Below are 18,799 nucleotides of genomic sequence, written 5' to 3'. Positions count from 1 at the left end.
CCACCGAACAGCTCTGCATCGGCGGTCTGCTGTAAGTACAATGAGCACGCGCACTCCTGCGACTGGCCCGAGAATGTCGACGGTTGCCCGAAGCACCGTAAGTCTGCAATGTTCTTTCGTTAAAGACTAAGTGTAAGGCCTGAGCGGAGCGTTCGGCGGGGCGTGCAGCGTGGCGTCGGGCTCACAAGTGATTTGAAAAGCGTGCACTAAGGCCGCTCCTATACGTTTGCATTTGTTTAACATGCACGCCGCACGCCCCGCCCCGCTGCACGCTCAACTCGAGCGTCCACTCAGGCCTTACACTAAGGGAGACTTGCACCATTCAATAACCCGGGGTTAACCGGTTAAACCGGGAATTACCTTGGTTACCAGTACGGTTTAACCGGTTAATAGAGTTAGTGGGATGGTGCAAGTGGCGCTAAACGAGATTAATTCTTAGCTTCTTTGCGAGATTTAATCAGAAAGCTTTTTGACTTTAGGGTCTTGGTTTCCGGTCCTTCTTCCTGTCATTATTTTATTTAATCGCACTACTTAGATTTTAGATACTTTAAGTGGATGGATTTGAGAATGGTGCGCTACCGGCCATTTTTCTGACCAGAAGGCACCTTAAAGAGTAAAATACTCAAATAGTTTTTATCTCCTTTTTGGGCAGTTTTTAGACTATACATTTCTGTTCCTCACGGCGGCCGAATGCGCCCGGCCCAAAGGCCCTCTCCAGCCCGAGTGTTGCTGACAGTTCTAGGGAGATAGGGATGCGGAACCCCCCAACCCCCACACAGATATTGGCAGCACCGGTAAAAAATCCTTGTGGTCCACCAAGAGATCGCTCCAATGTAGCTTACTCAAGCTCTAAGGTGATATGCGACTTATAGTTTCACGTTTATCATCATAAATGTCGAATTATGTCAGTCTAACCAATTACAGCGAAACAATTACGAGAGCATATAACCCTTGAAACAACGACTAGACGCAATCAATCAGTTACGAGTGTAATATAATAACTAAAGAGCTGACAAATGAGACGGATCGATTACGATCATTCTTTCGGCGAATAGTCGGTTAATTATCCGATTATTAAATCGATTTCTCCTGTCAAACTAACCGAGCGATTAATCGATGCGGCTGATTGTAATCCAATGTAGACTAGGAGCTGATGAGAGTTATAAATCTTTTTTGTCGTTAGTGAATATGAAAGTTATAGATATAGTATAGTAACGATATTATGGTCATATGTATCTACGTGACAGCCAGTCTCTTTCAGTCGCGTGGTGTTAAACAAGTGACACTGATTTTACCACATGGATAAAACTATCCATAATGTGACATTTTTTTATCGTGCTTACTTAGTTTATTATTAATTAATAAATGACAATCTTTCTGACGGTACGTTGGTTTGACTCCTTAGAAATAAAATTAAAATTTAGAACTCTAGGGAGTTCTCTGTTGTTCATCGTTTCGCTATACTTAATTCCCAAATCATCATCATCAATCAGGCATCATCAATTAATTATAATAAGTACCTAACCAATGCCTATCAGCGGCTAAAGTCATCATATTTTTCCTTCAAAATCATGAGTGAAACTTAATTTCAAAAGTTAATGGACTTAATTAAAAATTTGAGTTTTTTTTGCGTGTAGTACACAACTAAACGGGTAATTTATAATTAAGTAATCTACAATTCTTTGGGTTAGTTTTCATAGCGCCACTTGCACAATTCCACTCACCCGTGGTTAACCTGTTAAATCTAGAGTTACCATGGTTACCAGTACAATTTGATATTAGGTTAACAGTTTAACCGTCTAACCCAGGGTAAGTGGGATGATGCAAGCGGCGCTTAGTAACGTGGGAAACTTTAGGCATATTACTAATTCATTTTTGTAAAAGGCTATTTATATTCTAAACAAATAAAAAAAAAAATGCTGATGCCGATGTTTATGTAGTTTTCAAGAGCGTGTCGTGCCTAGCTCCTAGCCTATATCGCGACAACAATCATATGATACAGTTTACAAGCCATCCGATTAGGGAGAAAGTTAATGCGATGCGATTTCTGTCTGCCATCAATGGAAATCAGCCGTAATCTACGCATTGATGGCTTTGTACTGGTCGCGGATTTTGCTGTATCAGTATTGATTAGGTACCTATAGCGGTAGGTGCAACGTGGAACTAAACCTAAGATCTTTTGTTGGACTATTATCAGGTAACGTAACGGCGGCGGGTATAGAGAAAATAGTACATAGAGTGCTCACTCACATCAGTTTTGGTACCAACACATCGACTATTATTTTCGTAGTCGACATCTAGCATCGAGTAGCGGAATTATCAGTTCTGCTACTTGACAATAATTCTAAAGTCTAATGGCAAAGAGAATAGATGGTATAGAGGGCTATTGCCATAGTAAATTTTGTAGTCACGGTACATTTACTGCCATCTATCGAAACACGATTAAAACTTAAAATAAAATTGAAAATGTATAAATTAACCCTTCGAGTGGCATTGTCCTCCTCGAGGTCTCTACGGTAAGTGGCGGTGGCCGCGAGACGGACAGACATAACAAGCCGGTTGAGTGGCGCCGCCATTTTGGAAAAATATACGTCAAGTGGCGGGGCCTCAACGGGTGATCATCGCGAATTTGGCGCGTGTTAGAAATATGACCGTTTCCCAAAAAAAAATCTATGAATGATATATACAAACTATATATCACTGAATTCAGCATAAAATGGGTTATTTGATTGTATACCAATGAATTCTATTCTATTTATGTGAATTATGCTAGACTTGTTCTAATCTCATATTACCAATTTTTTTCTACTTTCATGTAAAAATACGTATAGTTACGAAATAAAACAATTGATTGTAGAAAAAGCAGTCTTTATGACAAAACAATACATTTAACACGATTCACACAGTTTATTTCACTTTTTATCAGTGCGTATTCCGTTTGAATGTTCGCGGCTCGACGACGGTCGGCGCGTAATGGGCGAGGTGGGGCAGGAACATCACGTCATTTCTAACAAACTTTGTTTTACGCGGGAATTCGACCGTTAGGGAATACCATCCTTGTATAGCCCTTCGAGTGGCATTGTCCTCCTCGAGGTCTCTACGGTAAGTGGCGGAGGCCGCGAGATGGACAGACATAACAAGCCGGTTGAGTGGCGCAGCCATTTTGGAAAAATATACGTCAAGTGGCGGGGCCTCAACGGGTGATCATCGCGAATTTGGCGCGTGTTAGAAATATAACCGTTTCCCAAAAAAAATCTATGAATGATATATACAAACTATATATCACTGAATTCAGCATAAAATGGGTTATTTGACTGTATACCAATGAATTCTATTCTATTTATGTGAATTTTGCTAGACTTGTTCTAATCTCATATTACCAATTTTTTTTCTACTTTCATGTAAAAATACGTATAATTAGGAAATAAAACAATTGATTGTAGGAAAAGCAGTCTTTATGACAAAACAATACATTTAACACGATTCACACAGTTTTTTTCGCTTTTTATCAGTGCGTATTCCGTTTGAAAATTCGCGGCTCGACGACGGTCGGCGCGTAATGGGCGAGGTGGGGCAGGAACATCACGTCATTTCTAACAAACTTTGTTTTACGCGGGAATTCGACAGTTAGGGAATACCATCCTTGTTTATTGACGAATGCATCTTGCAAGAGTGAGCAAGCAAGGCATAGTTTTAACGATTTTATTTTAGGCGCGAAATGCAGCGTCGCACAGATGCCGCGAGACGGTCTATGCCAATTACGGGCTTGTTATGACCGAACCTTCTCGCGGCCTCTGCCACGCCGAGGCATATTTAAAAAAATGGCCGCGCCATTTGTCCTACCGTTCAACCGGAGGTGCTGCCACCCGAAGGGTTATTGACGAATGCATCTTGCAAGAGCGAGCAAGCAAGGCATAGTTTTAACGGTTTTATTTTAGGCGCGAAATGCAGCGTCGCACAGAGGCCGCGAGACGGTCTCTGCCAATTACGGGCTTGTTATGACCGAACCTTCTCGCGGCCTCTGCCACGCCGAGGCATATTTAAAAAAATGGCCGCGCCATTTGTCCTACCGTTCAACCGGAGGTGCTGCCACCCGAAGGGTTAATCAAAATATGTATACGGATAAATGATTTTTAATTTTTTTAGTTCCATACTGACCCATGTTCTTTCACTGATATGTGTTAAAATTGTTAAATATCAAACGGTATCGTCAACGCCATCTAGCCGAGAATAGGCCAAAGGTATGGCGCCATCTATTCGAGAATGACTTTTTCTTGATTTCCGAGGCACTTTTTTTTCTTAGACTTTATTTATCTTATACGGAGTTACATATATCTTTGCTAATGGTCAACAATTTTCAGCTGATATTATGACCGGATTAACCGGAACTATATTTTCAACTCCTTCTGCTACTAATATTAGTTATAAATTGTTGTTCAATACAATTTTATTGAGTGGCCACACGAGAGACATCTAGTATCGAGTAGCGGTACTGATAATTCCGCTACTCGGTGCTAGATGGCGACTACGAAAAGAATAGTCGTTTTGGTACCAAAACTGATGTATGGAGTGAGCAATCCATTCTTACTATATTTCTCTATGGTCTATGGGCAAGCTTAAGAACCGCTTCAGGTCAGTTCAGGTACCTTAGAAAATGTGCTTATTTGACCTATGCACCGATTACAGCCATATCTGGTTCAAATATTTGCTCTCGCTCTATTTGCAGAAACCGTACAGTATTTCATACTGTTAGATAATTTAGGCGGGACACATATGGCGCAAGTAGGGTTGCCACTTTTTTTAAACAATAGTACAATTACAATAGTAGGTTCCAGAAAATGATAACACTCAGCATGTGTCGCAGCACATGAGTAGTGTTACGACGCTGATTTGCAGTGTTCCAATTGACACGTAAAACAAACACAAAAGAACAAAGAACATTAAAATAACCGAAACAGAATACAACAGAATGTGCAGTTGACACGGTAATTTATTTACAATATAAGAAAACCGAGACATGTTTATTAATAAATACTTGCATAGTACATAAATAAATGTATAGACTCTAACGCATAGAACAAAATAGGCAATTTAGCTTAGGTACTTTTTGCACTTATTAGGTATAGGCATTTAAAGTAAATTTTGCCGAAATATAATGTAGTATAGTACGAGTAGGTACGGAGCAGCCCTAGAAGCAAGGCACCTACGCCATGTCTGATTTCCATGGAAATTAAATGTTTCTGAAGACTGTAACGGTGTACATTACTGCATGATACGATTTACAATGGTATACCGGGTGACGAATAAAAGTTTACCCCATTTCATTTACCATGGCGGGATTCCACGTGAAACTGCACAAAGAGAACCATAATGTTGATCTATTGTTTAACAATAGGGAGTAACCTTCACCGCATGATCGCATCTTTTCTTGAAGGCCGCAAACAGCTGACTTCTGTCAAGGGAGAACGATCGGAGCTCCTGGAGCTGGGAGACAGCGCCGTGCCCCAAGGTTCTATAATGGGGAATAACCTATTCCTCATCTTAATGAATGATCTTTCTGAAGCATCCAACGAAGCAGAGTTCGTCCTTTTTGCCGATGACGGTTGTGTTATTGTCGCTGCCGACAACTACGACCAACTTAAACTAAAACTGGGCAGAGTGATGGACCAGGTCGCGGCGTGGTTCGCAGCGAACGGAATGGCCCTTAATATCGAGAAAACCAATATTGTCCACTTCGGCCTGCGTGGGGCGAGAGAGCACACCCTTAATATCACCTGCAATGGCCTACCTGTGCCGCAAGTGGACATAGTCAAATATTTAGGGCTGACTATCGACTCAGGTCTATCGTGGGGACCGCACATTGATGCGCTGTGTGACCGCCTCGCTGCTGCCTGCTTCGCGCTCACTAGACTGCGCCCAAGTTTGCACACCGACAACGTCAAGAAGGCATACTTTGGGTACTTCCACTCCATATTATCATATGGTGTAGATCTTTGGGGTGACGCCGCTGACCGTGAAAGTATCTTCAGACTACAAAAGGGCGCAATCCGTGTAGTAGCCGGCGTCAAATGGGATCATCCAGCCAAAGAGCTGTTCATAGGTCAAAAAATCCTAACACTACCTTCCCTTTACATCCTCGAGGTAGCAAAGCTGGTGAGATGTAACTTAGAACAGTTCCAGTCAAACGCTGATGAACCCAAATATCACCTCAGGCGCGGCCAGGAGCTCCGCGCTCCTCGAACGCGGTTGGCCAAGGCAAAAAAGTGTCTCAACTACATCGGTCCTAAAATCTATAATCAAGTCTCCGATGACATAAAGACTGCTAGAAACAATAACTTGTTCGTATCAAAACTGAAATCTTACTTAGTCTCTGCTGCGTATTATTCGTTGCGTGATTTCTTAAGTAAGTAAAAAGTATGTACCTACCTAGTTATTCAAAAAAAAGTACAAAGTCGAACCACTAACTGTCTACATTCATACTCGACAAAAATAAGCATGTGATATATGTAGGTACCACAAAATTATTGTTTTATATGTAGGTAATTATGTGTGTGATTTACTATTAATAATTGTGATATATTTTTATGATGTGACGTGTAAAATTATTATTTTATAAATAAATTAATTGAATTGAATTGAAGTATTACTGCAATGTTCTGCCGCCAGAGTGCAGCACTAATTTGTTTAGTCAACCATAGAGTAACTTATACATACTAAACAGTTTTTTGACAAGTTTTTACTATGACATTGATGCATCAAGGCGGTTTGTTTACAGGTGGTCTACCGCGAAACGGGAAAAATCGAAATTTCGTTATCTGCCTCTCTTATCGACCGAATAGGCAAGAGTGATAGAGAGGCAAAATCCGAACTTTCCACTGTCGTGTTTCACGGTAGGCCATGTGATTGAGTTAGTGACGCCCTCTACGCAGAGTTTTGCGTGATATTCCCTATTGCTTTACGAGCTCTGCTCTTCAAAGCCAGCATGTGGTGGCTAAAAAAGTATGCCCGGTATCATTTCTTGTCACTACTCTTATTGTTTACGTTATTGTTTTTGTGTTTTTGTTGGAGCGCTGGTGGCCTAGCGGTAAGAGCGTGCGACTTTCAATCCGGAGGTCGCGGGTTCAAACCCCGGCTCGTACCAATGAGTTTTTCGGAACTTATGTACGAAATATTATTTCCTATTTGCCAGTCGCTTTTCGGTGAAGGAAAACATCGTGAAGAAACCGGACTAATCCCAATAAGGCCTAGTTTCCCCTCTGGGTTGGAAGGTCAGATGGCAGTCGCTTTTGTAAAAACTAGTGCCTACGTCAAATCATGGGATTAGTTGTCAAGCGGAGAGCCATGGGAATATGCCGGGATAACGCGAGGAAGAAGAATACTCTTATTGTTTACGCCTAATGACCGTCTCAAGGGGGATCCCGCCATGGTAAATAAAATGGGGTATACGTATGTAGGTATGTATTGATATTTGAAGAACCAATATAATATTACTAATTTAGGTGTACCTATCGAATATGCTAAAGTAAATAATATATGTAATCTTCTAATTGTACAGTCGCAATCAGATATATCGGAGCGGTCAAGGCGCTCACAAATATCTGAACACGCCTCTATTGCCAGGGCGTTAGAGTGCGTGTTCAGATATTGTGAACACCTTGGCCGCTCCGATATATCTGATGGCGACTGTATACCAATTTAAACTTGCGCGATTTATATTTTGTACTGAGCGATATAGGTATAGGAACCGCTACTGACCATATGGTCGCGTACGGCTAGACTTATTTTCTTACGACTCAGATACATCCCACCAAAGGTGCTATGAGTATGTTTTTATGTTTATAGTTAAGTTAAGTGTATGTTTTTAGTTAATTTAACTGTGTTGTGTTGTGTTGTGTGAATGTAAGTACGCATGCATGCGCTCACCCGAACAATGTTAACTTACTTCTAATTATCACGTAAGTGAATTGTACAATTCTTATGAGAAAAATAATTTCTTTAAACCCAAATGATCCTCTATAGCCATGCGGGTTAGTGGAGCGTGTATTTTAGTATTCTCTAATAAATATATTTGTTTCTCATCGAGTTTCTATTTTCATACCGAGTTTCATTTAATTCTGCAATTTTCATATTTCATTCCTGACCCGTTTCGGGTTCACTCTGTATAAACTTACATATACAGCGTGGAACCCATACAGTGTTTCCGTCTAAATTAAGCTCAGCCGTAATTGGTTTATGCCTCGCGATTCAACTCGAATTTGCATTTAAGCTTGAAAGTGACACTGTGTAACTCAATGAGAGTTCCACAAATCACTTTCCTACACGTGTATAGCACTTATTCCATCAAAAACAACTTATACTATAATTTAGTTAAATAATTTAATTTAATTGAGCCCGATCTCGCCAATAAACTGTTAAATATATTAAGAACGGGTCACTCACGTATTTTAAGTCGAAAAACGCTCGACCGCGCCTGCGCCGGTCCGTCACCGTAAACGCAAGCTCCTGATGACACTACTCGGTACGGAGTGAAACATGTCGAGCGTTTTTCGACTTAAAATGCGTGAGTGCCCGTTCTTAATATATTTAATTACATTGTAATTTTTAGCATTTGTTGTTATAGCGGCAACAGAAATACATCATCTGTGAAAATTTCAACTGTCTAGCTATCACGGTTCATGAGATACAGCCTGGTGACAGACAGACAGACGGACAGACAGCGGAGTCTTAGTCATAGGGTCTCGTTTTTACCCTTTGGGTACGGAACCCTGAAAATGCTTTTGTTTCATGACTTCTAGTTGCACCACCGCTGCATAACGTTGAGTCTATGGTTGGCAGTCTGTGATCAAAGTATTCACTTAAATCGAATACATACTACCGTCACGAATAAACTTGTTATTTGGAGCTGGGCAAAATTGGCACCGGGCAAAGTTGCAACACGCTTAGCTGCTAGGCGCATTATTTTGAAACCTGCGAAGATTGTAGCACATTGTATTTTTTGCTTTTTATGAAGCTGTGAAAAAGGGGCAAATTTATTATTCGATTAGATTGTAGGCATGGTATGCGTTTAAGGAATTTACTGAAGCAATATAGTGTTGAAACCGTTTTATCTTTTCAGCTCTCTGCAACGAAGACCCCAACGGCAATGTGCCCCTAGGCAAATCCTGCAACCGCTACTGGCAATGCCAAGGGGGATACCCGCGTCTTCAGCGCTGCCCAGCTATGTTGGTGTTCGACCGCCGTTCGCTGCGCTGTGTGGTGCCTCCCACTGAGGAATGTGACATCCCCACCACCACTCCATCACCACCCGAAGAAGAGCCTAGAGAGAGACAGGTATGCAAGTTTTAGTGACCAGCATAGATAAGGGAACAATGCCCCAATTTGCTTGTATTGAGCCGTTCGCTAAGTGCTGCCCTCTATTAAATAGTGTGATGTTATAGTATAGAGGGGTCCTGTCATAGTAAATTTTGTAGTCTCAGTAAATTTACAGCCATATATCGACACACGACCAAAACTCAAAATGAAAACGTATAAATGATTTTATTATTTTTATATCATTTTGACTCATGTTCATTCACTGATACCTATGTGTTAAAATTGTTAAATATGAAACGGTGTCGTCACCGCCATCTAGCCGAAGATAGGCCAAATGTGTATCGCCATCTGTCCGAAAATGACTTTTTCTTGATTTCCGAGGCACGTTTTTTACTTAGACTTTATTCATCTTATACGGAGTTACATATGTCTTTGATGTTATCTAACATCACTGCATCACCGCCCGAAGATGAGCCTAGAGAGGGAACGTTATGGACGTTTGAGCTAGTACCAATCTAATGCCAAGGGGGCTACCGGCGTCTTCAGCGCTGCGCTCGGCCAGCCATGTTGTTGTTCGATCGCCGTTTGCTGCGTTGTGTAGTGCCCCTTAGTGAAGAGTGTGATATTTCTACTATCACTCCACCACCACCCGAAGATGAGCCTTGAGAGACAGGTATGCAAGTCTAAGCAACTAGTAGTTTGAGCAAGATGTTGGCAGTGATCCCAGTGCTATCCACCAAGGAGTGTAACGTTACCACTTCTCACTAGCACTAGCAGTGCGTCCTTTCTGGAAAATGACATTAGAAAGAGACGTATGCCAGGTTTGTGTTACCAGCAATTCCAAGGGAGTGCTGCCCCGGCATGTTGGCAATGAGTCCAGTATTCTCCACTAGTCCGACGTCCCTACCATTACTTGCATTAGCGCCGAAGGATGAGTCTGTTACTGACAATGCCAGGGGGGTGCTGCTCCAACAAGCTTGTATCGATCCCAGTGCCCTCCTCTATTTAAATGGGAGTTGATCCATATCTTTCCTTAAGTGTTTGTTAGGCAAGCTAGCATTGTAAGAAAATACTTAACTGATACTAAGTTTGTAGGTATGATATGAACTATTTTAAGGATCAAAATGGAGAATTACATCTGGCTTACAGTAAAGCAGATTTTGTGCCTGCAAGTACATCGTATATGACTAAGTGAGCAAAAATATAAATATTCACACGCTGTTATAACTAGCACCAAAAATTGCCTTAGGTATAAAATATTACTTGCATATTATGTAATAATCTAGAGGGCGCCACTGTGCAGCAGACGTTTAAATTTAAAGGCTCCTCCGTATTTTAATTTATTTAATTGAATTAATACATTTACGCTATTTCGTTTGTTATTAAACAATTACTTTGTATACAAATAAGTGATTAAGTTATAAAAACAATAACAAAAACGTTGTTATAAATGGCGAAACAAGTGACACAGGCAGCGGCCGTTACAAGGTTGGTGGAAGATGTAGCTAATCTAAAGAATCTAATACAAGACATGAAAGAGCAGATTACTTCTTGCTGTGGTGTTATAAATGGACAAAATAAGCTACTTACATATCAGAGTAGATGTCTTCAAAAAATCTTGGGCACTCTCACTAACACCAATATAGATTTGCCCTTGACTAGTACGCAAGAAGCACTAAATCAGTCCGGTCCGGAAGGATTTATATTCCTTCAAGATGATTTGCCACTGGATATCCAAAATGAAGATCTGATATCATCACCAGCACCACCTCCAACCCAGCCTGTCTCTGTTGCCGTGACCCCTGGGCATGAGAGCCCTATCCTTCCAGTTCAGAAGCCAGCAGATCCAAAGCCGTCGGTGAAGTCTGGTGCCCAACAGCCAGATCCAGCACCCACAAAACCTGACCATCTGACTGAGACACGCCGATCTCGACCGCGTCGTGGAGTTGGTTCATCGACCCAAAGTAAGACGTGCGCCACAAAAAAGGCTGACTGTCCTCCAACGGCCCCTGCTGTAAGTAGCCCCGGGATATCGCCAGCGCTGTTGCCGCCCGCCACTGGTCCGGTGCCACAGTCTCCCTGCACCTCTGGCCTGCGTGCTGCGGGCCCTCGCGTGGTCAGCCTGCACGTATATAACCTCAGCGAGGAAACCACCACGGAGGATGTCGTGCGCCACGTCCAGACCAGCATGGGTATCGCAGCACCAGTGTGCCAGCAACTGGTGGTCACTCGTGGAAACTACACTTCGTTCCGCCTAGATGTGCCAGCTGACAAGGTGAAAACCGCCAAGAATGTTGCCAATTGGCCGTCGGGGGTTGGAGTACGATATTTTAACGTCGTACAACCAAAAAACTCCAATGCACAACGCGAAATCACGACAACACGGTAACAACAAAATTCACAATCATTCACCAAAACGTACGATCGATTTGTGGAAAAATTTCACTACTTGAACTATTATGCTTTGATGAAAACCCAGATGTACTTGGATTAAGCGAAATTTGGTGTAATAAAAGTGAATTGGAGCGCGTTAGGTTAGGTGGGTACACGCTCGCGAACGGCTACTGCCGCGCTCGCGCCGGCGCGCACGGTGGGGTAGCTATTTTCTTACGCGACAATATACAATATAAGTTACGAAATGACCTACATAACCTATGTGTTCCATATCACATAGAATTCACTGCAATTGAAATACCATATTACCATATGATTATTATTGTATTGTATAGGACATGTAATGGCGACATTGATATTTATTTAGAACGTATTGAATTATTATTAAATAAGCTAACTGACGAAAATAAAAAGTACCTCATTGTTGGCGATCAAAATGTGGATTATCTATCTGACAATAGTTCAAAAAGGCGGGTGGATGACGTACTTAATTCTTTTGGTTGTATAAATCTTGTAACTTTTCCAACTCGCGTTACGGACGACTCTGCCTCGTCCATTGACTGCGGATTAGCTAACTACGCGCGCGAGCATCTCACAGTAACAGCAGTGGATACCGCTATAAGCGATCACAACGCGCAGCGGTATGTGTTTACTATAGAAAAGTTAGACACCAAAGCGAATACGACAATGGAACGCCGATTATTCAATAGCCAATCTATTTATGCATTTTACACTGACATTTCATATTACAATTTTAATTTTATTTATGATAGTACTATTGACATTAACTATAAATTTGATAAATTATTTAATATATTGACATATTATATAGACTTACATTTTCCAATTAAGACATTGAAGTTAAGACAGAAATCAACTGTTCCATGGGCGACAGACGAACTGTTTGGATATATGCAAAGGCACCGCGACCTTCATGAGATATTGCGCCAATATCCTGACAACCAAATCATATCAGACTGCATAAAGCATTACTCGCAATTAATCAAGTCAGAGACATTACGAGCCCGTCAACAATATGTTGAAACTAGACTGGCGGAAAGTAAAAATCCATCTAAAGAGATATGGAGGATTGTCAACGAAGAGGTCGGCGTGAAAAAATGCACCCAAACCGTTACTCTAAAAAAACCTGACGGGACCGATTACATGTCTCATGAGGAAATCCCTAATGCATTTAATTCTTACTTTTTAAACATAGCTTCGAAATACGTGATAAACAGCGATGAGTCATTATCCAAACAGTACGTCAGTAGGCACTTGGATGGCTCTGATATACCGACATTCACTTTTCCTGTCGTAACACGTGAACTGCTAGACAAGACGATTAAGTCTATGTTAAACACCAGGACTACAGTTGACGTTTATGACATATCTTTAAACATTATATTAAGTATATGGCCTATTTTATCTGACATTTTAGAATTTCTATTAAATGACATGTTTCTAGTTGGTACATACCCAAGTGTTCTTAAAAGTACACGAGTATGCCCTGTATATAAAGGGAAAGGAGACAAGAGTGATGTAAACAACTATAGACCCATAACCATCGTGCCTACCATCTCAAAGCTGGTGGAGTCCATTCTATCATCTTCCCTAATGGCCCACTTGGAATCAAATAAGCTACTTACTGACCATCAGTACGCATACAGGCAAAAAAGATCCACCACCATGGCGGCACATAAGATGGTAGACTGTATTACGACTGGTCTAGATGATAGGTACAAAATGGCGGGCATACTGTGCGATCTTTCGAAAGCATTCGATGTAATAAATCATAAATTGCTTCTAAATAAGTTAAGTATGTACGGCATTACTGATTCCGCTCTAAGTTTGTTTGCATCATTCTTGTCTAGCCGTAAGCAGGTGGTCAAAATGTCCATAGGTGGCAAAACAGTGTCTTCAGTCACTGGTTTTGTCAATTTGGGCATCCCTCAAGGGTCGGCAACTGGCAACACGTTATTTTTATTATTTATTAATGACCTCCCGTCGGCAATTACGAGTGGCAATTCTATTCTATTTGCGGATGATACAACAGTCATCGTCAACGCAAAAACGCACACGCAGCTTGCTGAACAAATTCACGAAGCAAGTGACCAACTGCAAACGTGGTTTTCCTCTAACGGCCTGCTCTTAAATATGGCCAAATCACATGTTATGATTTTTTCAGGACGTAACGCTGAAGTGCCACCGTGTATTGCTGACGGGCCTATGCCTATATGTAATGAGACCAAATTTCTAGGTTTTACACTTGACTCAAATCTGCATTGGAAGTGCCATGTTGACGGGCTATGTAATAGGTTGAGTAGCGCTATTTTTGCTATAAAAAAACTACAACCATTGATATCTAGGAAGTCACTGAAGGCCGTATATTTCTCGCATTTTCACTCCTTAATGTCATATGGTACGGTTATTTGGGGCAATTCCACGGATGCAAATCGCGTACTAATACTCCAGAAACGTGCGATACGGTTACTGGCAGGAGTTAAACCCAGGCACCCTTGTAAGGAACTATTTAAGCAAAATCGAATAATGTCGCACTACTCACTATACATATTCGAAGTATTGATGTTCGTTAGAAAAAACTTGCCACTGTTTAAACGTGTTGAGGTCACGGGCAAAATAATCAGATCCACGGGGAGACTCAGAACAGTGCCGCGACGCATGGCACTTTCATGCAAAAACCCGCGAGTAATCGGCCCGACATACTACGAGCGTCTACCCGCTGAATTACGAACGGAAACATCTGACGAAACATTTGAACGTCAACTGAGAGTCCTTTTATTGGATAATCCACTTTATTCTGTAAATGAGTATATGACCCTGACATTTTAAATTGAAAATTGAATCGTATAAATTTGACATGTTCTCAGTTATTGATTTATGTATATTGTAATATGTACCTAGTATTTTATTTAGAACATGACGATCATTAAGAGATACTCGTACTAAGTTATTACCGTATTTTGTTTTGACATGAATGGATAAATTGTTGACATAAGATTAATTATTGCAAGACATTTTTTAATTTGTATGTATTCAATAATATTATGTAAATATGAATGACGATCATAATATAAATTCGTGTAGATTAGTCTAGCATAATTTATAATGTAATTTAATATTATGAGAATAAATATCTAAATCTAAAATCTAAATCTATGTTATACAAGAGTCCATTGCACTGGTTTCCTGACCAATATGAAGTCCCAGACATCTTCGTTTTCATTCAAACCTCATACGTAAGAGAAACTAAAGATATTATAGATAATAATAGCATTAACAGCTTCGTTTCATTCCACTAATGAATTGTTCGTGACAAGACTGACCTTTCCATGGCATGTCCATCCGACAATGTTAAAAATGCCGTTGGAGCTTCACGCCATTGATTATTTGTTACGTAATTTGTATAAGACCATTAGAGATCTATATTTTAGAAACGGTATATGTAAGTTTACCGTAATGTTTTGTTAATGACCAAGCAACTTAATATAGAAAATAGAGGAACATGGAGAGAAAGTGAAACTTTAAACGATGTCGTATATGGAGAGATGAATTTTGACAATAATAAGACTTTATTGAATTTAAATAAATATTAAATTAGCTTAAAATAATAATACAAACTACCCCTTTACTAAATAAACTTAAAATAAAGAGCCTATAAATAAAAAACGTCCCCCAAGTCACTGCCGATGGGCAGTGTGCCCAGAAGGCTGGCCGCATTGCCACATTGTATGGCTATATGCTAATGCGTTCAGCAAAATACTGGCCAGAGCCCTCTGGTCCCTTGTGGCATTATGACAATTGACATTTTACGTATTTTCATTATTTATTAGGTAGTTTTTTTCATAACGTAAGAGGGCTTGGGACTTTCAGCCGAAGATCGCGGGCTTAAACCGCCTTGTACCAACGAATTTTATGTATTAAACATTTATGTGGTTATGAAACAATTGATTGGTGAAGAAAAACGATAGGATAACGGACTGACCCAATGAACCTAATCCCATCAATGACCTCAAAACCTTCAGCTTTCGCGGCTAACGCCATAACTTCTAGGCCATCCCGTCACGGTGTCACCCGTCCCGTTTTTCGTGTATGTGCATCATAAAAATGTGTATTTGACCGTATCGACGGCGAAGTACCATGAACTTCTATTCCTAACTATGTTTACTAAATGAATGAAAATGTGTACTACTAAAAATTTTAGTTAGGAGTTCATGGTACTTCGCCGTCGATATTCAAAGAGCAAGCAGTTAGTGCATGCACCGCCTATACCCATGAATGAATTATTACAATGAATCTTTTTTTTTCGACAGAACCAGCGACCGAACAACGAGTTCCAGGAGCAGTCGCAGCAACGCCCCAGGCCCAGGAACTGAGGCTGGGGACTGACACAAAGTACGAGAAGACAAATAAACTAGGCTAGTTCGAAGAGTCACCGTTAGATGGCATTATTTTCAATTGAGTCAAGAGTGTTTGTTAGGAAAGCTATACCTACCCTTTTGATGCTTTTATAGGGTAGGCAGATTTTTGGTTTCTTATTTTAACAGGCTCAAATTGAGATCACGCAATAAAAAAAAATCAAAAGAGTAGCGTTTGTAAGCGACACTGGCGGGTTGGAATAATGTCTATTGGCTATGTGCACATTATATTATCGTTTCAAACGGTTCAAGACCTACAAAATAACAACGTAGAAAAGAATTTACAACCTAAAGACTCGTTTATTGTCTTCTTGTATTTTTTTTAGTTGTTAAGATCTCCGTTCTCTCTTCTCTTTCATTGTATTCGGTCAGTGTGAATTTTCCCACCATAAAACTGAAATTTTAGTCCCTAAGTGTGTTTGGAAGGTTTCAATCTGTCATTTTTATTACGTCGTAAACTTAGGTAGGTACCTACTCAACTATTTATGACAAACATGTTTGAAAAAATACTGTAATTCTCTTAAGAACAGTTTCTCATTCACTTTCTATCATTCATTCTGTTGTATATGTAGGTACATATATTATTTCTGATAATAGTCGCCTGTCTCTTAATATTAGGATTTAGATTTAGACAGGTTTTTGTTAGAGAATCAAGGTCTAGAAATAATTTAATATTTGATTAAAATAATTGAATAATTAACAGTACATAACCTCCAAAGTTGTCGTAATAATATATACAAGGCATGGAGTAAAAGTAAAATATCTTAATGAAAAAGGTAAAAATGACAGATCATTACCTAGTTTTTTAAGAAAAAAATCATGTAAGTAGTTGGTAAATATTGTTAATTCATCCCATTATGATAAATACTCATTGTCACCAGGTTCACTAGAATCCTTTCACATTAGTCATAGGTATTTGTTAGTCTATACTGTTCTAAATTTAAATAAAAATATTATTAAGAGAAGTGATGTCTATTTTATTATAGTTCACCGTGATTTACCATCATAATTGTTTATTTTTAGGGTTCCGTACCCAAAGGGTAAAACGGGACCCTATTACTAAGACTTCGCTGTCCGTCCGTCCGTCCGTCCGTCCGTCCGTCCGTCTGTCACCAGGCTGTATCTCACGAACCGTGATAGCTAGACAGTTGAAATTTTCACAGATGATGTATTTCTGTTGCCGCTATAACAACAAATACTAAAAACAGAATAAAATAAAGATTTAAATGGGGCTCCCATACAACAAACGTGATTTTTGACCAAAGTTAAGCAACGTCGGGAGTGGTCAGTACTTGGATGGGTGACCGTTTTTTTTTTGCTTTTTTTTTGTTTTTGTTTTTATATGGTACGGAACCCTTCGTGCGCGAGTCCGACTCGCACTTGCCCGATTTTATTATTACAAGCTTTTTATTAACTTGCAATGTACCTATGTAAGTATGTAGATAAACTATGTTTGTACGGGTCAAATCTTGCAGGCTCAATTTGACCCACTTTCCGACTTCCAATGAAGCTGAAATTTTGCATACATATGTAAGTCGGATGACAATGCAATATTATGGTACCATCGAGCTGATCTGATGATGGAGACAGGAGGTGGCCATAGGAACTCGGTGATAAAATAACACAACGGAATTGTGTATAGGGTTGTTAGAATTGTCTCGTTGAGTACTAGCTGCTTGTGGAATTAAAGTACAGTCAACCATAAAAACTAGTATAAAAAAAGTAAAAAAAACAAAAACAAAACCAAAATAACTTAATTTTATTCCTTTAAAAAAAAAGGGAACCGCCTTTAAAAACCAGCCCACTGAAAAGCATTAAATAATTTTTATATACCCCACCCCTATCCTTATCCATTCCTTATCCCGTTCTAAAGCAAAATTCTGCCAAAAAGTAATTAATACCTAATAATAAGCAAATTAATAACCATCCGGGTAATTACTTAGTTTTTGAAGGCGGTGCCAAATGTTAGAAACCAAAATTTTAGACCACGAAGAACGCTCGACTTAAGTACTTGCATAAAAAAGACATACATAGTTTATTCATTAATTTAGTTCTTGCACTACTAACTACTCCTATTTTTTCTGTTTGGCAGCAAAGAATGTTTTTGTTGGTTTGGCACCGCCTTCAAAAACTAAATAATTAAACCACTAAGGGGCCTATATTATATATCTGCCCAAATAGATTAAGATTTATAAAGAAAAAGTTAACTCTCAAAAGATTCGACAAGATACGAGTATAGGCATGTAAATGATAGACCTTACTCCCACTCCTACTCGCACTCCCACTCCCACTCTCACGCCCACTACGAGAAAATATTCAGGATCTGATGATGGAGTCAGAAGGTGGTCAGCGGAACTCTGTAACACAAATGTAGGTAACCCTACTATATCGAGTTTGGCTCGTTTTGATGAGTAGTTTGGTCTTCAATGGTAGTCAAGGTCTGATTATGGCATCCAGAGTTCTATGATGAAGGCAGAAGATGTCCACCACGGAACCAAACTTATTCAGGCTTGCGCTCGATTGCTTCGTCTTGATGAGTGTTTTGGTCATAGATGGCATCCAGGGTCTGATGATTGAGTCAGTATGTTTGATGAGACAGACAGGCGTCAATAGCATTGGTCTGCAACCTGAATAGAATAGCTATTAAATAAAAAATA

General features: G+C 40.0%; 1 protein-coding gene across 1 annotated transcript in view; it reads left to right on the top strand.

Moving 5' to 3' along the window:
* Positions 1-16,243, top strand: part of LOC134804299 (protein obstructor-E-like) — a 78,657-nt gene extending 62,414 nt beyond the window's left edge. The window contains exons 5-6 of the mRNA XM_063777309.1: positions 9,116-9,330; positions 16,038-16,243. Coding sequence (XP_063633379.1) covers positions 9,116-9,330; positions 16,038-16,100 — 278 coding nt within the window. The 3' untranslated portion in view covers positions 16,101-16,243. The remainder of the gene's footprint in view (positions 1-9,115; positions 9,331-16,037) is intronic.
* Positions 16,244-18,799: the final 2,556 nt, after the last annotated feature.

Source organism: Cydia splendana, chromosome Z, assembly GCF_910591565.1.
Source record: "Cydia splendana chromosome Z, ilCydSple1.2, whole genome shotgun sequence".
Classification (NCBI taxonomy): Eukaryota; Metazoa; Arthropoda; class Insecta; order Lepidoptera; family Tortricidae; genus Cydia; species Cydia splendana.
This window is presented reverse-complemented; position numbering and strand designations above follow the sequence as displayed.